At 40.1% G+C, this 27,022-nt stretch overlaps 1 protein-coding gene across 6 annotated transcripts in view; it reads left to right on the forward strand.

Moving 5' to 3' along the window:
• adgrb2 (adhesion G protein-coupled receptor B2) overlaps positions 1–27,022 on the forward strand; it is a 264,465-nt gene that overhangs the window by 140,263 nt on the left and 97,180 nt on the right. For all 6 annotated transcript variants that reach the window (XM_026156028.1, XM_026156033.1, XM_026156032.1 and 3 more), the window contains 10 exons: positions 2,687–2,851; positions 3,235–3,399; positions 4,740–4,841; positions 10,592–10,698; positions 12,928–13,122; positions 13,609–13,677; positions 14,172–14,280; positions 15,560–15,706; positions 21,696–21,783; positions 22,580–22,682. In XM_026156028.1, coding sequence (XP_026011813.1) covers positions 2,687–2,851; positions 3,235–3,399; positions 4,740–4,841; positions 10,592–10,698; positions 12,928–13,122; positions 13,609–13,677; positions 14,172–14,280; positions 15,560–15,706; positions 21,696–21,783; positions 22,580–22,682 — 1,250 coding nt within the window. The remainder of the gene's footprint in view (positions 1–2,686; positions 2,852–3,234; positions 3,400–4,739; positions 4,842–10,591; positions 10,699–12,927; positions 13,123–13,608; positions 13,678–14,171; positions 14,281–15,559; positions 15,707–21,695; positions 21,784–22,579; positions 22,683–27,022) is intronic.

The following is a 27,022-nucleotide window of genomic DNA, read 5'->3' on the forward strand; positions in this document are numbered from 1 at the left end:
GAAAGTCAGTATTTTGCATGGCCACCTTTATTATTCAGTAGAGTCTGAACTCTGTTAGCCAAGCGTTCTTGTAATTTCTTTAGGTAGCATCCAGGAATAGTTGATGGTGGTTCAAAATCTGACCATACTTTTCTGCTTTCCTAATTCAATCAGCTTTTTGTTTTTACAAGACCCCCAAAATTACTGACTGTAATGCAGCCAAAAACCATGACAGAGTTGCCACTGTGTTTTAAACATGGTTATAGATAATCAGTGCTCCCATTTCTCCCCTCGTCCTAAGTTTATTGACAATGAACTAAACGGAACTTCATTCTATAAGACCACTGATTTTTAGTCCAGTTCTGCTGAAATTCAGTGTATCTCATTGAAAGCTTCTTGACACTTCTTATTTCATCCTCCACTTGTTTAGTTACCTCATTTTTTTAAGGACACGCTGTGCACCATACCGAGATATGTCTGTTAAGGTTCTCAATTATCCCAGTCATCATAGTCTCAAGAGCTTGTAATGTTCAAATAATTATAAAAAGTGGAGTTTACGCTGAAGCAGAGCGTAAGGTGTTCCAAGTGTTCCATTTCTTTCCAAGCTCCTTACACCATACCGAGATGTGTATGTTTTCATATAATGACTGAATCGCCCTGCTGGTGCAAAAATGTTATCTTTGGAATTTTTTATAGATTTTATGCTACTGTGACACACTACTAGTAAAAAAGTGACTAAAGATAGAATTTTAAAAAGATCTTTGTTAAGTTTTCTCTTAAACAAAAACTGGTTTAACCGTCTTGAGTTCGGAGCCTTCTTATTCTTGAATCGTTTATCGGCCCCTGTTAACTAATGCTCACCAAACAAACTCTTGAACTATAACGTATAATGTTTTACTAGAGCTGACTAAATCTGTCATTAAATATGATATATTTTAAAGCTACTTTTTCATTTTCTGTTTAGATCATTTTCTACATACTAATAAGCATTGGTACTAGAGTGCAGTTTAGTCAGAAGAGCTCTGAAAAAGCTATGCAGTGTACTTTCCCAAGGCTAAATGTGGTTGCTTGGGACCGTGTTTTATTCTGTATCCTTATGTAATCTGTAGGGAGTGAAACAGAGCTAAAAGAAAATATTAGATTTAGTTATGTGGCCAGAAACGCCACCTGAGTATGAATGCTAATGCGACTGTCTGTCTCCTGGATACCGCCTTGTTTGATAGTGCGCACTCCTTATCTAATTTCTTAGCTGATAATGTCAGTTTAACCTTAACGGTTTATTTTAGTGTCCAAAATTGTCTCAAAAACCAATTAATGTGACAGTTTTAGCAGGCAGCAGTTAAATCATTACACATCATTAAGAATTCAAATTTGTGCAAAAGCACAGCTCAGGTCCTTCAATAATTCCAGCTGGAGGCAACACATTATTGTTTTACATAAGTGACACTGACGCCAACAAAAGGAGGCATTGATTTATTACTCCATTTCAATTATTATTTTTCAGGATTGTGTGTGCTTGCGTGAAAGAAGTGGTAAAGCATTTGTTTAGAAAATAGCAATTGACTATTCCGTGCAATTAAATGCGGCGTAAACCAAACAGAATTAATGTGACAGTGTAACAATAAAAACCTAGTTAAATTGGCTCTTTCATGCTGCTGCTGCTGCTGCAGGTAAAACAAATGCCCAGATATTATCTGTTTAGGACAATTTAACTGCAGTAATAATACAGTTGAACACAACCTTTTGTTAAACAGCTAAAAACTAGCATATTGTCAGAGAAGATTTTGGCAGTTGCTTTTGTGATTGAAGTTTCTGAAATTGTAGCGCTTTGACAAGTGTCTCTGCGTTCAGAAACATAAAGGAACATGGCTAGAGGCTAGTAATTGGGTCCTCTGTCAGTTCTTTTTCGTTTTATTACAAAGGTTTCTAATCAAAAAAGTGTTTTATTTATTTATTTTTTTCTGCAACACAGATCTTCAAAGTTGAATCTATAGCTCTCTTTGAAGATGATGTCGTGCCAAAAAAATCGTATCTGCTTGTTTGGGATTTGGTTAATGTCATTTTATTGTATTTGAATATTTCATCTGACAACTCAATTACTCCCAAGCAACACTTCCTTTTCTAGCACCCATTAGAATGGACAGCAGGGGCTTTGATTACATCGATGCGTGTCGTCAGGCTTCGGTTAAGCTGTCCGACAGGCAGTACTTCATTGTGTTTGAATTAGTATTATTTCTATCTGTTTCCGCACAAACACCAGTCAATAGGATTCTCTTTTTAATAATACTGTGTGTGAAAATCCAACCAAATGCACTTTGTGTGAACTCTTTTAAAACAAAGAGTGGAAGAAATTGCATTCAGCTTTTTTTTGGTTTTTTTGTAACAGATTGAAATATTTAAAATGTCCATTAAAATGGGAGGTGCACTGTGTTTGTTTGTTGCTATTTATGGGACGCCAAATAGCTTCTGTAATTTATTTGCTGTTCATCCTAACTCATTGTATATTCTATTCAGCGTGCTCACTTTATCTGCCTTGTCTTTTTCCTCCCTCTCTTCCTCTGTACCTTCCTTTTCACTGACAATCATTGTCTTTTTTTCCATCTCTTTTTTTTTTTCACTTCTGATCCCTCTTTAAAAATCTTCATCCCTTCACCCTCGTGCATGCTCCCGTGTCTCTTTATCTTCTCGGATCTGTCTCCCGCTCCAGTGGAGGGCCAGTGGTCAGACTGGGGGCCTTGGTCGAAATGCAGCGTGACTTGTGACACAGGGACCGAGCAGAGGCAGAGGCGCTGTAGCCCATCGGTGCACGGCTGGGCTGAATGCAAAGGCCCCCATCAGGAGAGCAGAGAATGCACCAACCCTTCGTGCTCCGGTAACACAAATTAGTATTCACAGTCACATGCTCTCAGATGGCATTATGCAAACACAGAACATGCATTATCTAAAGGCATCCACATGGTTGTTTTTCTGATTCATATTCCACACATGAGTAATTATTGGGTTGGGACCTAATTTGGCTTATGAGTCTGTTTCGACAGGGGCCCCAGAGAACAAAAATACTAGGGTGTTTAATGAGCCTGGGCCCGAGAATGGGCTAGTATTGACTTAATTTCTCACACTAATAAAAAAGCTTTAGACTTGTAAGTTAAATTTACTACTTCATTCATAACTGTCATTTCTTTTTCTTTTTTTTTTCTTTTGCAATGCATTCCGGTACTTCCATCTTCACTGGTGGTGCTCTTCCTCTTGCGTTAGGTGGAGGTAACTGGGGCAGCTGGAACCACTGGAGTCTCTGCAGCAAGACGTGTGACTCTGGATGGCAGCGGCGCATCAGGATGTGCGAGGGCACTGGATTGCAAGGCTACCCCTGTGATGGTTTAGGAGAGGAGGTCCGGTCGTGTAATGAGAAAAAGTGCCCTGGTCAGTAGCTTGAGTGTGCGTTACAGACAGAGGGCTTCAGTATAATCTGTATAACCTTTTCATGCCCTAGTTTTTGTATTTCACATTTTTCCTTTGTTTTTACGATGATTTCGTGGTATTTTTGAAGTTTAAAAGACTGCGTGTGTGTGCCAAAATTGCACTTGCACACTACCTATCGAGCAGAATGGAAGCAATTCCAAGAGATTAACAGCATACCCAAAAGCTACCTTCGCACTTTTAGAGCTCTTCACATCCTTTTCTGTCCTTTGCCTGTCTTCATGTCAGTTCACATACCCGTCCGTCTTCACCTCTTCATTGATTTTGCATTTTTCCCTTGTATTGCCTTCTTTTTATCCTCTGTTTATCTGTGAGTTATTTGCTTTCTCCTTATATCTCTCCTGTTTAACATTTTTTTCAAAGCACTAATCTCCCTTACTCGTTGTCTCTCACTTACTTTATTTCCTTCTATGTTTCTCTCCCCGGTGGAGGGCAGGATGTTCAACGGTCCGCTTGGTGCTATTTGTCAGTGTCAGCCATTGCAGGAAACACTGTGGTTTTTAATAAGTACGACTCCTGACTGAAGCTGTGCGTGTGTGTTGGTATATATATATATATATATATATATATATATATATATATATATATATATATATATATATATATATATATATATATATATATATATATATATGTATGCAAGTATATTTTCAGTGCGTGTCACTTGTGTTAGCACTTGACGAGTTGCAAATGATGAACTTTTGAGTGGAGCCTCCATCATGACCTCTTTGTTTTTAGTAGCTCTAAAGCTTTTTTACACTAGACGAGGATCTTGTCTGTTGGCATTGCAGGGGGAACATCACACATTTTCTCCTTCTTCGCTCTTCGCTCTCCATCCCTCTTCATCTCTCTGCATCTGCCTCTGCCAACCCTAGTGTGCCCCCTCGGAATATCTTCAGAGCACCCAGCTCCCCCTCCCCCTGCCTGTTTTTTCATCATGGTTATGAAAGAGAGGGAGGGGTGGAAAACAGATGAATAAAAAGAGGGGGTAAGATGAAGAGGGAATGAGATACTGTACTGAGGCAATGACACCGACAGAGAGCTCTGAGAATGTACAAGGGAATAAGATTGGGAGCTGCTGCAGGAGAACATTGATTTGAATCGTGTTTTTTTTTTGTGCTTTGCTTCTGTCTGTCTCCCTTTTTTTTTATTTCTTCTGGTTCGGCGTGTGTGTGCGTGCGAGTGCGTGTTTGTGTGCGTGGTTTTTTTTTTTTTTTCTGTTCTCCTACTAGGCTTGACTTCATTTCGCTTTTTTTCTATGTGTTTCTCACTTTCTTCTATAGCGCCTCATGAGATATGCAAAGACGAGCATCTCCTCTCGATGTCATGGAAGAGAGCCTCAGCTGGAGAAACTGTCTACAACAAATGTCCAACGAATGCTACTGGTCAGTCACATTGCATGCTTTTAGCTAATAATGCACTCAGCTCAAAGAAGAAGAAATTTTGTGAAATTATGTCACAGCAACCAAAACAGTGAAAAAAGTTATTCAGTAAAATGAAATCCAAATATTATAAAACAAACAGGTTAAGATAAATGTTGTATAGAGATGAGGTGGTAAAGATTTCACGTGTCTGTCCTTGTGGCAGCAGAGCACCTCTTCATCAGGTGATGGAGGAATCCAGACAATGTGTTGCTTTAAACCAGATTAAAACAGAACAGTGACAATGTGGATATAATCCAAGAAAAAGCAATTCAGAAACACCTCCTTGCACCAACATGTGTGGGATTACACCACATTTCAATCATAACTGGTGCAATGCCCCCACGTTTCATCTCAGCTCAGAATAACATTCCTGTCCACCTAAAAAGTCCTGAAGTGAGGTACGGTCACGCTGTGGTGTGGGAAGTTTGAGTGTGGCACGTCAAGGGCTCAAATCAGATCGCCTAGGTTGTCCTCATTATTGCCCAATCACCAATGAAACCACTGTCATTTCCTCTGTAGCTTCACCAGGATTACATGGCTCAGTCCAGGCAGTAATACGAGCTGGTTAAGATTTGGGAGCTGTGCAACAGGCTGCCAAGCAGCATCGTGACAAGGGGAAAAAAAAAAAGCATATTGCAATCACAAGTTTCTTTACACAACTCAAGTACCAGAACTGTTACAAAAATGTCCAAGCGAGAAGCTTAAAGAAATCTCCAGTAGGAGCAACAGAGGTTTGTTAGCATCACGAACATGTGGGCATGTTGTTTTTAGCAATGGTAAAGTTGCAGCAGAAGAACAGAGACTGGCTACTTAATGGAAAAAAAATCTCTGTGATAATTAACTTTGGAAGTTTGTGAGCCTCATGTACATACAGTAGCACTTCCTGATTAGGAAAGGCAGAGCTACAGTCAAAGCAATATCTGCTAAAGCTTATACTGTAACACAGGGCTTGCAACTCTCTATGCATGTGCTATGAGACATATACTTGTACCTTCTTTCTCAAGGTTGCTCACTGCCTGGAGAAATGTCATGGAAAAATAAGGAGAAACTTCAAAGTCAGCTTTTTGTGATTTAAAAAAAAAAAGAAAAAAAAGGTTAACTTGTATTTTTAGTCTTAACATCTGGCTTGTTCCAAATTCACCATCGTCACAGGTCTATAAGTCAAAATAGCTCATTCTCTTGATTGACCAGGTTTACACAGACCTGTTTGTGAGGCAGTTGTGTGCATGATGATGCAAAGTAAGGGGATTGGTAAGTCATATTTGATCTTTTTACAAATAAATACAGATGAGTTGTCACAAAACCATTATTAGACTAATAAAAAAGGGCTCATTTACAAAATAATTGTGGCTACAGTCAACCAAAGCGCCTTGAACGTCATCAGGACAGTTCTCCTCAACCAGATGTCAGCCTGAGTTCTGCCTGCGATCAGATCTGGCTTCACAGGATGGAGAGGCTAATACTGAGTCAGTTTAAGGCTTTGAATTTCAGCTTTAAGGTCTTCTTTATTGGAGACAAGTCTCTGATCTCCAATGGCATACCAGATATCCAGACTCTTTTCAGGGGTCAGAGCAGCATTTACGTTTTTCTCCTAGAAGTCAGAAATAAAGAACATTCAACATCCCAAATGGATGGATGAGGCTCTGAGATACACCGCTGATAATCCTGGATCTGGTCCTCTCGTTATTGGTAAAGCTTTCTGGAAGACATCTGACGTCTTTCTAGTCCAGGATTCATACAGCTCAAACATCTGCTCTTTGACGTGCTCAGGGGGAAACCAATCCTCCATCCACAACTGGAGGAAGTGAATTGTCCTGCGTTATCTGTCATGTTTTTGATAAGGAGAATGTCGATGACGAGTGATGAATCTCCTGTGTTCCTCGTTTTTCTTTTCTGATCAGCTGCTTCTTTGCTTATATTGATGTTCCAGATTTTTCATCAAGCTGCTCTGGAGATGTGTCACAGCTTTGCAGGTGTTACAGAAGCAAGCTTTCTTCTGGTTCTTCAGAGTTACTGCACAAATGAGCACACACAGATTTAGCGGTTGTTGCTGGTCAAGCTGTGATGTGTTGCCCAGCTGGTTGAGCCACAGCTAGATGAGCAGAAAGAAAGGATCTTTGTACCAGCTCACTGCTGATGAAACTCTAGGGTTCAGCTCTCTCTGGGTTAAACGATTTGTCAGAATTCATGTTCTAGAAACAATTATCTGCAAACTTTGCAGTTCTTTGAAGGAGGTGCTTTTCAGTTAAATTGAGGTCAGTGTAGGCTTAAAGCAGCATTAAACAATGCAAAACCTAATGAAATGAGGCAGACCTAAAGTGGTTTGTACTTGGAGTGATTCTAAACAGAGGTATTGAACCAGCTGGACCAAAGACCAAAGATTGTACCATCTCAGAAGTTTCTATAGTGTGATGTGATGTTTTGTACGCATGTTCATTCGATGTTTTTCTAGCCACGCTGACATGTCAAAGCACTTGAAACAGTGTACCAATCTTATCCATCAACAGAGCACTAAATACATAAAGTACAAGCCGTATATATGTACACTAATGAAACATCATAAATCACTTCATGCATACAGGTGTCTGTGAATCATGTGAATCAGAATATTATATTAATCCTTGAGGAAATTATGTAAATACAGACTTTAACATGGTTAAGGCAGACTTAAAGCTGAGTGATTTTACAGTGGCTTGCAAAAGTATTCAGCCCCCTTGAACTTTTCCACATTTTGTCACATTACAGCCACAAACATGAATCAATTTTATTGGAATTCCACATGAAAGACCAATACAAAGTGGTGTGCACGTGAGAAGTGGAACAAAAATCATACATGATTCCAAACATTTTTTACAAATAAATAACTGCAAAGTGGGGTGTGCGTAATTATTCAGCCCCCTTTGGTCTGAGTGCAGTCAGTTGCCCACAGATATTGCCTGATGAGTGCTAATGACTAAATAGAGTGCACCTGTGTGTAATCTAATGTCAGTACAAATACAGCTGCTCTGTGACGGCCTCAGAGGTTGTCTAAGTGAATATTGGGAGCAACAACACCATGAAGTCCAAAGAACACACCAGACAGGTCAGGGATAAAGTTATTCAGAAATTTAAAGCAGCCTTAGGCCAAAAAAAGATTTCTCAAGCCTTGAACGTCCCACGGAGCACTGTTCAAGCCATCATTCAGAAATGAAAGGAGTATGGCACAACTGTAAACCTACCAAGACAAGGCCGTCCACCTAAACTCACAGGCCGAACAAGGAGAGCGCTGATCAGAAATGCAGCCAAGAGGCCCATGGTGACTCTGGACGAGCTGCAGAGATCTACAGCTCAGGTGGGGGAATCTGTCCATAGGACAACTATTAGTCGTGCACTGCACAAAGTTGGCCTTTATGGAAGAGTGGCAAGAAGAAAGCCATTGTTAACAGAAAACCATAAGAAGTCCCGTTTGCAGTTTGCCACAAGCCATGTGGGGAATGCAGCAAACATGTGGAAGAAGGTGCTCTGGTCAGATGAGACCAAAATGGAACTTTTTTGCCAAAATGCAAAACGATATGTGTGGCGGGAAACTAACACTGCACATCACTCTGAACACACCATCCCCACTGTCAAATATGGTGGTGGCAGCATCATGCTCTGGGGGTGCTTCTCTTCAGCAGGGACAGGGAAGCTGGTCAGAGTTGATGGGAAGATGGATGGAGCCAAATACAGGGCAATCTTGGAAGAAAACCTCTTGGAGTCTGCAGAAGACTTGAGACTGGGGCGGAGGTTCACCTTCCAGCAGGACGACAACCCTAAACATAAAGCCAGGGCAACAATGGAGTGGTTTAAAACCAAACATATCCATGTGTTAGAATGGCCCAGTCAAAGTCCAGATCTAAATCCAATCGGGAATCTGTGGCAAGATCTGAAAACTGCTGTTCACAAACGCTGTCCATCTAATCTGACTGAGCTGGAGCTGTTTTGCAAAGAAGAATGGGCAAGGATTTCAGTCTCTAGATGTGCAAAGCTGGTAGAGACATTCCCTAAAAGACTGGCAGCTGTAATTGCAGCAAAAGGTGGTTCTACAAAGTATTGACTCAGAGGGCTGAATAATTACGCACACCCCACTTTGCAGTTATTTATTTGTAAAAAATGTTTGGAATCATGTATGATTTTTGTTCCACTTCTCACGTGTACACCACTTTGTGTTGGTCTTTCACGTGGAATTCCAATAACATTGATTCATGTTTGTGGCTGTAATGTGACAAAATGTGGAAAAGTTCAAGGGGGCCGAATACTTTTGCAAGCCACTGCCTTTCTTATTCAATATAAGAGAAAAGAGGACGTTTGAAAGGAGTAATATGTACTATAGTATAACTAAAAAGTTGGATCTTTTTTCATTATTAAATACTAAGTGGGACAGCTGGACTATTTAAAGGACTAGTTCACATAAATAAATGAAAGTTGGCTATATTCCTAAAAATCCGCTGCAGTTGACGCCGATCCCATAAACTCCAGCTGATAGACAGCATAGTAGTTTGGAAGATTATTAACATTAGATGACATGAACGTAACAATGTGTATGTAGCTGAATATGTCCAACAAAAGCCCAAGAGAGGAACAAGTTGTGCTCTTGTGATTTGTTTGGTTAGTTATTCAGTTGCAAACCAGTGAGCTTTTAACTTCAACAGGCCTTTAGTGCAGACAAAGGAGCAGTTGACTGTCAGGTGTCAAGTGTCTGGCAAATTCACTGCAACAGAATGACAATCATATGAAAAATATGGTAAAATAGACAAGATTATAGGCTAATCAGAATAAATTGCTCTGCTTGCATCCCTATGTTTGAAATAAATTTGCTCTAGTGGGTGTACTTATGCCTCAGCAATAATAAATGCCATTGCTCTTTTGAGTTTTGATAGAAAGAGGCAGTCGTAACATTTTTAGTTCCTTTAATTTATACAGCACTCATGTCTCATTTGAATGCAGTCAAACCATATCACTGTTATTTCAGTCTAAACTGAGAGTTGCCCGATTGTTGCCAAAGAGGAGTATAAACTTTGACACGTGCAAGTCGAGTGCAGGTGTGGTTCGAGAGGTCTGCTGCATAAAGACATTTTTCCACATCTTTTTAGGGACGGCAAAACATGTCTGAACGAGTTAGTCCGCTAATGCTGAGCCTTAATTAAATATAATAGTCTTATTTAAGATCAAATTAACATTCTTTAACTTATCTCAGTTACCATGGCAATGACAAAAAAAAGAGGGCGTAAAGGACTTGTTTATATTTATTTTTCAAAAGGTACTTTGGCAGCTTTCACTAGTTTGCCTTGTGCCTGCCAGCCTAAAATCACCAGAAGGTGTAAATTGCCAAATACTGCTACAAACAAAATATTTTGTAGTTTTTACAATCCTGCATAATATTTCACTTCAGCACATGAATAGAGGTGACCTTGGGTTTTAGCTTTTTCATTAGTAGCAAAATTATGCATTCCGATATTTCCGTATAGCTATTAAAATACATTGAGCAGACGCCCTCTGTATTACTCCTGTCCGTGTGATGAATTGGCCTACTTCTCGGCGTCAGAATACAAATAACATATTTATGTGTTTTGTGGCCATATTGGTTTTTGGAAGTTTGAAAAAGCATACCATATTCAGAGTGTGGTGTAGATAATGTTTGGTGTTTGTTGCATTCTGTATTAACTACGTGCGTCTCTCTCAACTCTTTCTAGGATCTGCTAGTCGTCGTTGTATGCTGGACAATAATGGAGTTGCTTTCTGGGGTCCTCCGAGCTTCGCCAGATGCGTCTCACTTGAATATAGATATTTACATTTATCTGTAAGTAATGTCAAATGATTACAATAAAACAAACAATTGATAAAAAAATAATTATGATGGACAAGAGAAAAAAAAAGCTAAAAAGATGTACCAATTTAAGCCAGTTACAGTGCATCCGGAAAGTATTCAAAGCACTTTGTCATGTTACAGCCTTATTCCAGACTGGATTACATTCATTTTTTCACTTCAAAATTCTGCACAATTCCCCATAATGACAAAGTGAAAAAATTCTGCTTGAATTTTTTTGGAAATTCACTAAAACAAAAGTAGCAAAAGTTCAGAAGTATTCACAGACTTTTCCTTACACTCGAAACTGAGTATCCTGTTTCCACTGATCATCTGTTAAATGTTTCTGCAACTTGACTGGAGTCCATCTGTGGTAAATTCAGTTGATTGGACATGATTTGAAAAGGCCCACACGTGTCTGTATAACGTCCCATAGTTGTACAGTGCATGTTCTGGTCTGATAAACAAAGATTGAAAGTGTCACATCTGGAGAAAACCAGGCACTGCTCATCACCACGTCAATAACATCCCTACAGTGAAGCATGGTGGTGGTGGCATGCTGTGGGGATGTTTTTCAGCACCAGGAACAGAAAGGGTAAATGGACTGGTTCTTATATAGCGCTTTTCTTCTCTTCTGAGCACTCAAAGGGCTTTATACAACTTTGTGCATTCACCCATTCACACCCATTCGCACAAGCACATTTTTCCTAGGTGCTTTTTAACTGACATTCATACACATTCATACTCCGATGGATGCATGGGAGAGCAATTTGGGGTTAGTATCTTGCCCAAGGATATTTGGCATGCAGACTAGGGGAAGCCAGGAATCGAACCACCAGCAGCAGTAGATGACTGATCAGTAGATGACTGCTCTACCCTCCTGAGCTACAGCCACCTCCATGGAGGTGGCTGTAGCTCAGGAGGGTAGAGGGAAAGCAATCTACAGAGACGTTCAAGAGCACTCTGGACCTCAGATTTGAACGAAGGTTCAAGTTCCAACAGGACAGCACACAGCTAAGATAACAGCCAAAGCCTGGACTTGAACCCAACTGAACATCTCTGAAGATGTGTGCCGATTCTCCCCATCCAACCTGATGGAACTTGAGAGGTTCTGCAATGAATGGTGTGCCAGGCTTGTAGCACCATACTCTAAAAGACTTAAAGCTGTAATTATTAAGTATTGGGAAAAGGGTACGAATACTTATGTTATATTTTAGTTTGTTATTTCTAATAAATTTGCAAGAATTTCAAGCAAACCTTTTTTCACTTTGGCATTATGGGGTATTGTGTGTAGAATTTTAAGGGACAAAATGAATTTAATGCAATAATGCTGTAATATGACAAAATGTGGAACAAGTGAAGCGCTGTGAATACTTTCCAGATGCACTCGAGTTGCTTCTTCTGCTTAGTGAAACATGTTTTTCAAGTTCTTCTCTATCTGTTCTTCTCTTTTGTTTTTGTTTTTATCTCTAATGTACCTCTCTTTAACTACCCTAAAAAAAGGTTTTCTCAAAATTGCAGAGTGTTTTTACCCAAGACTCGCTGCTATCTCTAATTAGCTTTTCCAGAGCTTTGTGCTCACACTTATCAATTAATGAAGAGAGCTAATGAATGTGTTCATCAGTGAAACTGTTTTCCTGCTCCGTGAACTTCAACCTTTTCCATCTCCTCGATGATGGCGGAAGGAGATGGGGGTCAGGGATCGTGCATGACAGAGCTGATTGCACTGTTAGCTTCTGTTCCAACCTTTCATTAATACCAGGAGTCAGTAATTAATTTTCTGTGATTGCTGTGATGTTCTGTTCCCCCAGCTTCTTTCTCTTCCTCCCTCACTCTCTTTCTCTTTGCCTCACACGCACAGACTATCTTTTTGTATCTCTTTCTCTGAAGTGATGAGATCCAGTTTCTGTCTGAAAGTGCTGCAAGGCTTCGATTTGCTTGCCTATTTTAAGCACAAGCAAACACACACACACACACACATACACAAAAAAAAGACAAAAATCCAACCATGTACATATATACTCCCGTCTTGAAATATCCCCGTCGGCTCATATCCAAAACATTCCTGTGATTTCTTTGTCAAAAACACAATCTCGGGTGTGCTATTTCTGTTTTTCTGCTACGTAGTTTGAGTAACACCATGTGCAACAGCAAAGGGTTTACCCGTAATCATGAGACAGGATAAAACACTTCTAAAAATCTCCTTTTTTTAATGCATTTTAGTTACGAGAGCATCTCGCGAAGGGTCAGAGGACCCTGGCTGGGGAGGGCATGTCTCAGATCGTACGGAGTCTCCTGGAGCTCTTGCAGAGAAGGAGCTACTACAGTGGCGACCTTCTCTTTTCCACGGAGATCCTGCGAAATGTGACGGACACCTTCAAAAGAGCAACCTACATCCCAGCTCCCGACGACGTGCAGGTAGGAAAAACGTCTCGCCATTCGCCCGGAGCCTTCTAAAGTCACCAACCATGACATAAATACATAAATAAATAAATAAATCTCACACAAACACACACACACAGTCACTTACAACAAAATTTATTCCATCCGCAGCTTCACTTTCTACTGCACAGGGTGTGCATAACAATTAACTACAGCTGCACAGTTGCTATGGCCTCACAGGGCAGTTTTTTTTTTTAGCAGCATTTTTCTTTTTCCAGTGCCTGTAAGCGAGCAAAATGTTCCCGTCTCAGTCGATCATTTCACAGACGTTATTATTTATGACTTACAATATGCCTGTGTACAGCAAATGAATGAACCAGACATGATTGAGAATAAGAGGCAGTATTGCTGCAGTGCTAACCACAGCAAGGTTATCAGTAGTTATTTGATATCCAGGAAATAGCTGCCTGATGGTCTGGCTTCAACAACTGAGCACATCCTTTTTTATTTCTTTTTATCTAGAAATTCTTCCAGATTGTCAGCCACATGTTGGACATTGAAAATTTAGAAAAATGGGAGGACGCTCACCAGGTAAGGCTCTGCATTTATGTGAATGTCTGGTACTTTATGTCCTCGTGTGCGCTTCTGTGCACCTCCTTATCATCACAACTGACTGTCTGCATCACCAAGTGTCATAAATAGATCTTTTTGTAAATGTTTATGTGTGGTGATGGAAAATGGGTTTGATTCTACCTATTATTAATGTTTCTTTGAGTTTTAAAAATGCACAATATCCTGTGCGTCTTTGTGCAAGCTTTGTATGGGACCCAATGTGGTACCCCTGCAGCGAATTGTGTTTGCTTGCCATCTGGATATAATAATTTTAAGAAAAAAAGCCAAATATAATATTATAAACCATGTGATTAGGATTTACAGCCCAGGAACACATTCGGTAGTTGAGGTAATGCAGTGAGTAAAAAGGTATCAGTGGTTGAGACGTGTCTCATAGAAGATGGTTGGCTGTGGGTTATAATTGCACTTATGACATCCTTCCGTTCATCTTTCTATCATCGTGCTGTCCACAGATCGCTCCCGGTGCTGCTTTGCTGATGAGGATATTGGAAGATTTCATTCACCTCATTGGAGAGGCCCAGAAGCCTTTTCAGAGTTTTCTAGTGGTTACCAACAACCTCAGTAAGGCCCACTCATTGCTGTCAGATCACACGGCTTCACAGGAGCAGATGAAAGATTTTTTGTACGCAAACATCCGGACGACTTACAGTACTGCACAAAAGTCTTGAGCAGCTTAACATATATAGTTGATGAATCAACCAGAGGTCCAGATGTATCTCTCAGGTCCTGTGTCAGGTCTTTGCTGGATTTTCTTTTCTTATTTTTGAAGAACATGACTTTCAGATACTGGTAATTTTTTCTGTAGATAGTTTTTACCCCTGATTTTGACATTCATACCATAGGTGCATCTACTAAAACTCTCAGATGAGTTTGGATCCCAGTGACCTCAAGGTGAATTTCAGACGTGAACTTTTCTGACAATCACCTATGATTGTTAGAAAAGTTTCCAAAAGTTTCTAAAAATTCCAATAATTCAGAATTTAACTACATATGACCAGCACATCAACTTTCAAAGATATTTATATATATTTTGTGAAATTGCTTTTATAGTTTTTTAGATTTATACTAGAGGAGTATCTACTGGGAAGCTGAGGGGTAGCATTGGTGGCTGCCAGTATTTTTAGGCCAGTCAGTTCTTCTTTTGTAGTCCACTTACCCAGTTAGGACACTTGGCACTTCATCCTGAGAAATGGCAAGCATTTGGTAGATAGGTTTTTGGGAATCACCTTGCTGGTTGTAAAAGTACTATTTTATTAAAGTCAAACTGTATTATTGCTGCCATTTTTCATAGATTCGGCTACAGAAATTGGAACAAATGATGAGCTGCTGGTAGCAAAGTGCCTAAAGAATTTAAAATGGGTTCTCTTTTATGTGTAGACACAACTCTGGTTCATTTCTTGAGTTAGATACTCTTTTTATTTTTGAATGATGGTCAGTGTTAAGTGGTTTAACAGACAAAAAATAAGTGTTCCTCTATATATGCTCAGGTAAAAGGACCGAGCTGAAAATGAGTATTTCAAGGAATTCTTGCTCTGTAGAAGCAAAATGGCTCAAGACATCTGCACAGTAATGTATTTCATCACAGTTAGAATTCAGTTGGGAGGGTTTTATTTGTACTATGCATGATCGATGATTTAGATTTTTTTGTATCCAAGTATTGATTTCAATCTGTAAACACATGACCAGCACGTCAATTTTTAACAGTGTATTTTTTTGTGAAGTTTTCTTTATTGTTTTTGTCTGATTTTTGTCTTTTAACCAGCACTCTTTGTTTATTTTCCCAGTGTCATGCCTAAGTGAGTTTTCATGTGGGTTTTGTTTTCATTTGTCATTTGTCCAGTGGTAACCATTCAGAGAGAACCAGTGTCAGCAGTTTCCAGCGATATCAACTTCCCCATGAAGGGCCGGAGGGGCATGAAGGACTGGGCCCGAACAGCGGAAGATAAGCTCTACATCCCGAAAGAGGTTTTCACCATCCCACCTGAAGGTAAGAAAAAAAGGAAATGTGGTTTGTCTACTGACCAGGGTTGATCTAATCTTTTAGGTTGCCAGTTTCAGCTCATAAACACGAGATCATATGTATTTCTTTGTTTGGCTTTTTTCTATAAAAAAGATGGGAAACACAAGGTTAGGAAGGCTTTCATAGTCTATTCTTAACTATAAAGTACATACGTTGTAGTTGTAATTCTTGCTCACTCTCTTAAATCTTTGATATATGAAAAGAACCAACTCATGGTTTCATAATCTAAGGTCAGATCAGCTTGGCAAGTAGAGGTTCCCCCATGTGAATTCTCATACTCAGAGATGTTTCTCACTGAAGCAGAAGGTTTCTCAGGGGCGTTAAAGGGTAGTGCTGAGAAGGATTTGGACTGTAAAGAGGCCCTAGAGGGCTTCTCAAGAAGATGCCAGTCTTTCATCTGTGAAGAAGTGTGTTGCTTCCCCCTGAGAGCATTGAGTCTCATACAATTTTCAAAATCCATTCACTTTGAGCAGCGCAAGAATGTTGACTGCGTTTAGTCGAGGCTACTTTTTTTTTTCGTGCAGTTTCAAGCAAACACAAATGGCGAGAGTTAAAAAAGGAGGAGAAACTACATAGATGATCCCAGAATGGGATGGAAGCTAAATTTGTAAAGGAGAAAGAAAAATGATGTTAAATAGTAATGGTTTGAAGTAGAAATGAGAAATACAGAGGCAGATGCTATCCTCTACGAACAAAGGCAAAGGTCGCTTCCCACAGGAAATTACACTGGCAGACTTTCAGTCAGGCATCCCCGTCCCCTACCTAAATTAAAGTTCAGAGAGACTGCAGGCCAAGAGAGCAGAGCTTCCTCTGACCTCTGACTTGCACTGATGGCACAAACTCCCTTTGATTGGCGCTCAAGATATCCTGTATACTAACCTCAGGGCACGTCACCTCTGATGCTTTATTGTGCACCATGTATTGTGCTAATTCTAAACCACCTAGCATCCAGCCTTCTACTAGCCTATTAAGCGCATTTTTATGGAACAGTGAATTCAGATATCTCAACGGTTGAACAGCAGGTTTTAAGCTGGATCGGTTTAACGCCATTGCTTTTCAAAGTTTCCGCCTTGCTTGCTCTCCATGTTGTGTTTTTCGAACTTACTTTCCTTACTTTATGCCATTTTTCCTCCAATCCTGTTCTTTTTTCTTGTCCATTATCCTTATTGTTTGTCGTGTTGAATGTTTTGTCTCTTGCAGGGCTTATTGTGCCATAAAAGTGACCAGCTGCATTACAGTTACGCTGTGATATTCAGGACATGCAATTGGCATTTTAGCATACACTATTTGGTAAATTGTTTCATCCAAACCGCATATAGCTTTATGAGTTAGGACATTATTAGTACTCTTTGCCCTGTGGGAACTCTGCCACTTCCCATTGGCAGTTCATGAGTTGAGGTCCTCAGTTGATTGCTATCGGTTTGTTTGGTTCATTTACCCTGTAATGAGAGCCTATCTCAGATGGACAGCTTAAACATGCTCATAAAGCCCTATTGGCACCGTTGTGTCTGTAAGTGCGCACGCCAGCGCACGCACGCAGAGCCAATAGATAGGTTCATGAATCGCTTCAGTGGGCAGAGGCTGGGACTGTTCTTCACTGATTTTCGAGGTGACAAACTTCCACTCTCCGTCTCTCTCTCTCCACTGTCTCTTTTTCTCTTGCCATCGTACGAACAGGCAGCGCACTCTGTCTCGCAGCCATGTACACACATCGATCCAAACATACAAGTCAGCAATGGCTTCATATTTCAAATACACCATTGGTGGTTCATGCTCATGGTTATGAGTTGTTAACTTTTAACTCAACAGCCGCCTCCTTTGCTGTTTTGCTTCTCATGATTCTCCCTTTCAGTGTGTGAGATGGAGCTGGAAATTCGGTGATTCATTGAGCATCAATTGGGGCTGACGCCTGAGTTGTTAACCTGAGTTGACATCTTCAGAAACACACTTCCACACTCTCTTAAAGACTGTGATATGTTAGGAAATGTTTAGTTTATTTAAAAAAGTATACCTGTATTTCTCATAAATGCAGGCATCTTTACTCTTTACTGCGAACTGTACTCGCACCACCTCTTTTGTAGATATAATAACAAGTGGTCACACACACGAATTATATCGGTGTATGTGGTTTGAATTAAAGCAAATACTTGCCTGTAACTGCCATTGCGCTAACTGGATTAGGGATTTACAGGCATGCTCAATGAACTCATTGCTGTAGCGAGTGGTCCCATGGATTATTATGAACACAAGTCATACTTTAAATATCTAGATTAGAGTAAAAAGACAAGGGGCTAAATCACAAACACAGACAGAGAGGTCAGGACTGTTCATAGAGATGGTGGTGTCATAGGAAACTGGTGGTCTTTTTGCGGTCTTTTTCCTTAGTTGACAGAAACTTGGAGTGGGAATTAGTAATTATACACTTGGGAACACAGTTGAATAGATGATTCCAGTGTTCAATCTGCAGGAAATTATTTTGCAGACTTGTAAAAATTTGCATCCAGAGAACATGTCATTGTTCCAGCTGAAAATTGACAGGAATAGGCCTATGGTGGCTTGGCAAGAAAAAGTAGTTAAAAGATGTAAAAAGGTATGAAAGGTGCTATAATTTGTGATGCCAACCAATAATAAACACTAGCTCTGCTCATTTTCCTTGGCCAACTGTTTGCCAGAATTAGAGTGGTAACCATTCTAGGCAGCTGCTTCCTGTGGGTATTTTTGGGACTTTGAACCAAGGTAGCTCATCACTGCATTGCACAATTGCCAGAAAAGCCTTTTTCCACAAAGGTTCAGTGTGGTTCTTTCTGGAAATACTTTATCCAGGCAGTGTCCTTATTACCTAAACCATACACAGTTTCCAGTAGGAAGAAAACATGCCACCTATAATTAAAAGCTGGAAATACACCAGATAAGTGCAAATCAGTGCCATGGGAATTCATGCAGACTTATTAGTAGTGAGCTGCTGAGGCAAAGACCATCAGCTGCATTGGATATTCACAATCGCATATACACGTGTCTTGAAAAGTTGGGTCAGTTTAGAAGTTTCCAAAATTTAAAGCAATTGAGCAACTTAGAAGTTAAATAGAAGGCAGTTAGTGGTAATATTGGCATCACTGAACCAAAGTAGCCTGAGCCTGATCAATGTGTTTATTTAAGCAGGAGACCACACTTGTTGTGGTGTGCAAAACAGAAAAGTACTGAAAATTAAGGAAGAAAGAAAAAAACAACTGACAAGGAGCTTTCTGTCTTCGATTAAATTGCTAAGTTATGGCTTAGAATCAACTGCAAGAATATATTTTCCTGATAAATGACATATTAAAGTTCACAGCTGGTGACTGGTGGTTTGCCATTTTCCTGGATTACAGCTGACCACCAATCATTTAGATGTTTAGCAAGGGCAGAGTGACAAAAAGTCTGTTCATGGGAAATTAGAGTTTTGTGATTGAGTGCTTTTGTGGTATTAATCATCCTCAAGCGTAGGAGTGCCACCCCCTCACATAGATTTACCATTTACCCATAATACATTGACTTTCTCATTTGCATGCCTTGGCAGACACTGTCCAATTAGGATCCATCAAACTTGCAGGCTTTCTCATGCTGACTTTGATCTGTTTTTTTTGCCTCCTCGCAAGTCTCACAATTGCGTTTTTTTCCACAGTTGAGATCTTTTTGTCTCTTCCTCTTTCTCTTCTCGTCTGTCTTTGCATAGCTATCTCTCTTCCCAAGTATTACCTCTTAGGCAGCAGGCAGACAGATTTTGGATGAGTCACCCAGTGTGTCTGATACCATCAGCCCTCTCTGTCTCCTCCCCCCCCCCCCCCTCTCTCAGCCTAAAAGGGCAAAGGAGGGAGTGGCATCTCTCAGCATGAACTCTTTCCCTCATACTTTCCCCCTTCTGCTTCCTTCTGCCTCCTCTCACTTGAGACAAAGTGACATTTACAGAGGGACACTACATCTCCTTGGGAGCTCCTGCTCTTTTTGGCAAAAGAACACTCAATAGAGCGATGGAAGGCAAGGGGGTGTAAAAGAGGACTATTGAAAAGAGTGAAAAAGTTGAAAAGTGCATGGGAGAATAGCAACAACAACAGAGATGGATAAGAGGGGTGTGTGCTGAGGTGGAGGAGAAGAGGAAGAAAGGGGATTTGGAACTAACATGAAGCGAGAGGGACAAGGACAGTGTCTGAAGTTGTCTGACACACTGACTTTTCTTTACTCATGTTTCGTGCATGTTGGTAAAAGGCTTGCTTTTAGGAATGAGGTTTTGATACTTCAGCAGTTCTAGATACACAGTAATGCTGAGCTACTATAACTGCTCAAAGGAAACAAAGTGACAGTGTCTCCACCCACACAAAGTGTGAAACCAGCGTCTTGCACCTGACTTACGTTTTCAGCTGAGAAGCATAATTACTCTGGATATGGAATGTGTAGCTGCCAGAAACTTTGGGAAGGCGCTGCAATATTCTCACCTTTCTTATTTTGATGTAGCCACCAGAGCATGTTAGTGTCATTTAAGGAGTACATTTAAATTAGGCTGAAATGTTGATGGTTGATGAGACAGGTAAATCTAATTATTTAGTTGACCAGTGCAACTTAGCTCAAACTTAATTTATGTTAAATAGTAAAACTACAGACTTTATGGAAAATCATCAGGCTTATCCTTAAAGAAAAGAGGGTTATTAGTTTTAAGCTATCCTGTCCACATCCTTCATTTCTCCACTATCTTCTATTGTCTATTATCAATGCACCAGAGGTGCTGCACTGTTAAATCAATCACATTATACATACTACTACTCACCGGTTACGTGGAAGGGCAAACACAGACCTGTCTGAAGGAGTTTATGAATGAAACAGATGAATAATGAATGCAATCCAGGTTTTGATGAAATGTCAGGAGATCAAGTTATGTTTGTTTCTTACAGCTGCATGCATATAGGTCATGCATATTTAAACAGTGGTAAACATTAGGAGCGTTCATAGCGACTAATTTTCTGGGCGTTTAAACAAGAGAACAAACCTGCAGCAGCGTAGTGTAAAAGAAAACATTTCAAACTGCGCACACTTTAAATGCGCAATGTTAAATATTAGCCAAGCATATATTATATCTGTATTTTAGGAGATACATGAAACTGTTAATTACGTTCTTGATTAATTCAAGCGTGTTTTAAATGTTGCTGAAATTTGCAACACTGTGCGTTGTATGACATTGCAAATTCATAGGTTTTTTTTTATTATATTTTGCAGAGTTATCTAACCTTAGCAGTGCTAGTAGCAGTAGCATTGGTTTCTTCCTTGGTAGGCTCAATACCCCAGTGCAGAATATGGTTACACATGACTTCAGTTACTGATTTATATTTCAGTTTATCCCAACAAAGCCAACATACGGCCATTTTTAAAATTAGTTTTTACATCAAAGTACTGCAGAAGCTGGTTAGCTCTACAGGTTAGAACTGCTCTCTTTACTTTCCCTGTCACTAGTCTACAACTTCTATTCTCAGAAATCGCGAGAGAGTGGCCAGTGGTGTCCTAACAACTTTGGCCTGTACATACTGTTACTTGTATTTCTGACACTGATTAGCAAGGGCAGCAATAAATCATACAGAGCATTTACGCACCACAGCCCAAAGTTGCGTCTTGAACTTGTCACAAGTTTCCATGTCATTTTCATTGTGCTCCTAGCATCAGTGTATAGCCATTGATGAGTTTTAGCAGATTCTAGTCTAGAGCTGTTTGACTTTTTTTTTTTTTGGGGGTTGAAATAAAATGTTAGATATGAAATATTTTCCATTTGCCTCAAGCTGTTTTTGTTGTTGTGAAAATTTCATTGCATTGTAGTTTTCAGCAACAAGAGCCTTTGAACAAGATAACAAGGGGGATATGGGATAAACCGGCCGATGGGCTGAAAGATTTGGAGTTTATTTTGAAGGTATTAAAACGTACTGATTTTCTTTTCTTTCAGAGCAAGAAGCCGAAACAGAATCTACAATGTACTATGTCATTGGAGCCATCTTGTACAGGACACTTGGCATCATTTTACCTCCAGCGACGTGAGTACTTAATTATTCTTTATTGTTATTGAGGATTTAAAACCACATTTCATTCTTATCTTTTCGCTGTCCTTTCTTTTACCTTTCTGTAACTCATTTTTTTCTTGCGCTTTGTCTGACTTTTTAATCTCTCTCGTGGTCTCTTCATTCTTACAACAGTCTCTCTTTATTTCTGTGCATTTTCTATTTTTTCCTTCCCTTCTTTCGAACTTCCAGTTCTCCATATGTCTTTTCTTCCCTTTTACAACTCTGCTGCTTCTCTTGTGTCCTTGCGCCTGCTTACCACACTTATCAAAAAGCACACTTCCCTAGATGTTTCCCCCTTCCTTTGAGTTGTCAGTATATTTTTGGAAGTGTACACTGAGCTTGGATTGGGTGTGGGCCTAATGGGTCCCAAAACTTGCATAGAACATGCAGTAATAAAAGTTAGAAGAAATCAGGAGGTTGTGAAAAAGGCCATTGTGATATGGTGTTTGTGCTGGCCCCGGGCCCTTTTATTCAGGTCACTGCTCTTGGTTGTGGATTAGCTGGATCTGTTTAAAACCCTTTTCACTCTGTAGCCATGCTGAATGTTAATGGGTGCAGTATTCTGTTTTTAGTCAGGCGCTCTCTTTCTTCTCTCTTTTAGATTTCCTCACCTCCTACTAGTTTGCTTTTGTTATTTGTTGGTATTTGTATGTATTATTTTTGGTCTTTCTCCAAAGTCATAGAGCCCATTCAGCTCCATCTTAAATGTACACCAACACTTGTCTAAAAAACAAAAAAGATAAAAATAAAAAAACGAATGTCTTTACAGTCCGCCTGCAGTGATCAACTCCAAAATCCTGACCGTGACAATACGACCGGAACCACAACCCAGTGAGCCCATGGTGGTGGTGGAGCTGTCACCGCTATTAAATGTAAGTATATAAAAGGCTGTTTTCTTTTCTCTGGCAACTATTCAAAACCGCTAAGCTTCTGCTTCGGACCACTGAGAAAAAGTTAGATTGTCTTGTAAGCAGTTTTAAGGGATGAAAGAATGCATCACATCATGTTTTTTATTTTCATCATCTAAACTTTCCCAAATGAAAAAAAAAAACCCCAAAACATTTAAAATAAATGAAGTAAATGAAGTTTTTTCTAGTGCAAGGGTTTGAATTTTTCTGCTTGTAGTAAGTATTTTCCAAGAAAATAAATTTGTTTAAGGCTTTAAGCAACTCCTCTTCTCCCAGCCGACCCATGTTTTCTAAGTTCAGATGAAGCTCAAAGTGCTGCATGCTATAAAGCGCCATAGCGCTCGGTGAATTGCCTGAATAAACGCAGACCTTTTTGACTTCCCTGTATCGCGCTGTCTCCTGGTAGCTGTTCAGTTTATATTACATTGGAGTGCGTTATTATAACGACTCATGGGGTGTCTTCAGCGGAAAAGGACTAAGTGCTAGTTTAATGAGAGGCATGCTTCACGACCTCGATGTGATGTGGGTTTCTTTGGGCATTCTGCTGTGTAAAGGTGGACATAGTTTTGAAGATAATGTTAAATATTTAACAGCTCCCTCCTGACAACACACACACACACAACCTCCTTCAGCTATCTTAGTGAGGACCTTCATTGACATAATGCTTTCCCTAGCCCCTTACTCTAACCCTAACCATTAAAAATGAATGCCTAACCCTAATCCTTACCCTAAACCTAACCATAACCTAATTATAACCCTGACACTAAAACCACATTTTGAGCCTCAAAAATGCCTTTAAATGCCTTCAAATTTGTGAGGACCGGGTTGTGTGTCCTCACAAGTGACTGTTGGTTCTCACAAGTATAGTAGAATGCAGATTTTGGTCCTCACAAAGATAGCTAGACAGGAACACACACACACACACACACTATATATATATTGACGAAGACATGCTAAAATGAAAGTGGAATCAGTCTCTTGCTGTGTTGACCAGGACTTGAGGGTCAAAAGTATTGCAAAGTTTCATTTAGAAAGACTTAGTATTCATTCGCTATTCCCTGTGAGTTCATCTCCCTGCTGTAAACCACTGATTCATTACACAATTATGGCAGTTTCTTTATATGCCTCTATCTTTTATCTTCCTATTATTCTGCTTTTTAACGCTTTTGGCAAAGCAAAGGTATTGCAGGTTGCACATCCTCTTTCTAGCAGATGATGTCTTAATGCTGATCCTTGCATGCTGCTTTGTACTATAAACCAGAGGCTCCCGCTGAGGACGGACACTTATCTGGCACACAGCCCAGGGCTGACACATATAGTAGATCACATGCACACCCTAAACCAGTGGATGAGATGCCATTGTTACTATTTTAAACAATATATCCTATGTATATCAAATTATTCTAAACATTGGGGTGGGAATTGTAAATGGATTTTTTTTTAAAGGAAGAGTGATGTCAATTAATGCAGCAGATGCATCTAGTCCCTTGATATGTCATGCATCAGAAATGCTCTGCCCTATATTACTCATTAATCAACTGAATAGTCTCAAGTTAAATTAAAGCAGCAACAGTATGGCCCTTGCACCTCAGTGAACATCCAGGTGTGCTGAAGGTGAGACGTTTTACGCGGTAACATGAATGAATTAAGCCTGGGATGCTATTTGGGTGTTGTATAAATTTACCGCTGATCACCTGTGAACACTAGGTGGCGATAAAGAGTGTCCACCAACTAAAAGTCTTGCTGCTGCACGTAATTTGATAAACCACTAATGAAAGTTTCATGTAGATGAAGTGATGATGATTATCACCTAATGCTTACTTCATGTTGCTACTAGTACTTCAATAAAGCGATTGTAGGTGGCGCTGTAGAATCATGTTGAACCGCCCATGTTTAAGACCCAAAAATACATAAATTTTCACCAGACCTGACACATGTGCAAAATTTCATGAAGGCGGAAGTGCAGCTTATCCTTGCTGACACAGGGCTGGACAGTTCGTCATTCCATCTTATGGCTAAAGGAGAAGCATGATGGTTTTACAGTGGCCTTGCACACAGACTACAGGCAACTTTGCAGATGTTGTCTATAAGTTGTTGTTGGTTATAAGAGGCAGTGTCACAAACAATCGGTCTGTGTGGTACTCTTGTTTGTGCTGTTATTGGTCCTTGCCAGCCACAGAGAAGAGCGGGTTATAACATACAAAAAAGCTGAAGCAAAACTGTATGTATAAAAAAAATGACAAGAGTATGGAAAGGCTTGGAAAAATCTGGAATAGCAACAGCACATTGCCATTCACTGCTCCAGACAAATAGCTACATTGGGCTGCACAACCTAGTTAGAGGTGCCTTTACTTGGGAGATTTTCTATAGAAAGCACTGTAGTATCTAGCCATCCCAAGGAATGTACCTATCTCCCTTCTGGAGGTAGGTACAGGAAAGGTCGACAATGGCAGAAACCTTAGCCTCAACAGGATGAATCTGGTCATAAAGGTTCCTTCAAAAGTTAGGTGACAGTGGCCTTGCCAAACTCACATGTTGCCAAGTTTAGTGTCAGAAAAGCTTCTGCTTCAAAAAAAAATGATTCATTGTTGCAATGTGCTATGCCCAATGGGGAAAATAAATAACCACATCAACTAGATAAATATTGCAGTTTGAAACATTACCCAGGACGGTGGTCATTAGCCTTTGAAAGGTCACAGGTGCATTTTTCATCTCAAAAGACCATCACAGTACACTGCAAAAAGTGATCAGGCGTAACAAATGCTGAGACTTCAAAAGCTATTTCAGCAAGCAGGATTTGGCAGTAACCTGTAAGGAGGTCTAACTTACTGACATCTGTTGCTGAGCTGATGCTGTCTATACAATCCTCAGCGTGAGGTATCAGAAAAAAAACAGACACTAGCTGTGTCCCAAAACGTAGGCCGAATCCTTTGGAGGACCCGGCCTGCGCGGTCTACGTGGGCCAGGTCCTTCGAAGACCGAAAAGGCCGGAAGTGCGAGGTTGTGAAATGCGACAGTCTAGCCTTCAGATTTGCGTCACCGCTGTCTCGGTGGAGTTTAATAAACTCGGCCGTCTGCTCTTTGCTATCTAAAATATAACAGGACACTGGCGTAAATTCTTGACCGTCTCACAGTTTGTTTGACGTTTATTCAGCTGTGTGAAAATCCCAGAGAAACCCACCCGAGGGATTAATAAAGTTTTGTTTAATCTAATCTACTCTAATAACTTTGATCTACGCCAAACCGATTTACTGCAGAACAAATAAAACATCGAAAAAAGCCAAACAATTACATTTTTAAGTCATCCGAGTGACTTATATATTATCTTTAACCTGAGAAAACGATGAAGCCGGGAGTCCGCTGCTCTCGCCGGGTCGAGTGACCATTGAACCCCCCCGGCTAGCTATCGAGCGGGTGGGTAACAGACGTCTCCGAAAATGTCGGAGCACTTTTGCAAATATACAATGTCTTAATAAACCAAGCAGATATTTGAAGTTTACATGGCTACTTTCTCGCCTGAAAGTATGTTAAAAGTTTATTTTGTGACCCAGAAAGATTAATAAGAGTAATATTAAAACTTAATAGCGGCCGCCATTGTTGGGAATTGGAATTGGCTGGGCCGTGCTATGAATTCTGGGATATGGTGGGCCACACCTGACCGATCCTTCAAATTCGGGGAAATGAAGGACGCATTTGTTGGCTGCATTTGAAAGAGTCGACGAATTTGGACAGCCTTCGTCGCCTAGCTGTGACGTAATCGGCCTTCAAATGCGGCCTCCGAAGGATGCAGCCTACGTTTTAGGACACAGCTACTGTCTGCGTTCACTTGTGAGGAAGCGTTGAGTGCCATCTGAGTTTGCCGTGCACAGACAGGGAGAACTCAGCGGACTAGAATTAGGTTTGCTTATGCTGTGTTCCAGCGAGTACTTTACTCCGTTCTTCGTCATCTCTTTCAATTCAAATGTTATTTAATTTAAAATTTAATTTGAAGTGCACCGCTATGACAGCAAATCACCTTTGCTACACATATGTTATTCCTCCCAAGAAGGTTCTTTCTGAAACTTAAGTCAAACGGATCAGTTGTCATGCTCACAGCTGTTAACAGACCCAAAAACCAAACAGTCTCCAAAACCAAACTTCCACCATCTAGTGCTGGTATGAGAAGTCCTCGACATGTGCTCCCAACTATGTTACATTCCCAAAATGGTTTACAGGTAACATAATACTAGATGGGGGAACATGAGGAGTTTGTTTGGGTTGGTTTAAACAATTTATTGCCAAAATGTTAACAATGAAGCATAAGG

Source organism: Astatotilapia calliptera, chromosome 22 (assembly GCF_900246225.1).
Source record: "Astatotilapia calliptera chromosome 22, fAstCal1.2, whole genome shotgun sequence".
In the NCBI taxonomy this organism is placed as follows: Eukaryota; Metazoa; Chordata; class Actinopteri; order Cichliformes; family Cichlidae; genus Astatotilapia; species Astatotilapia calliptera.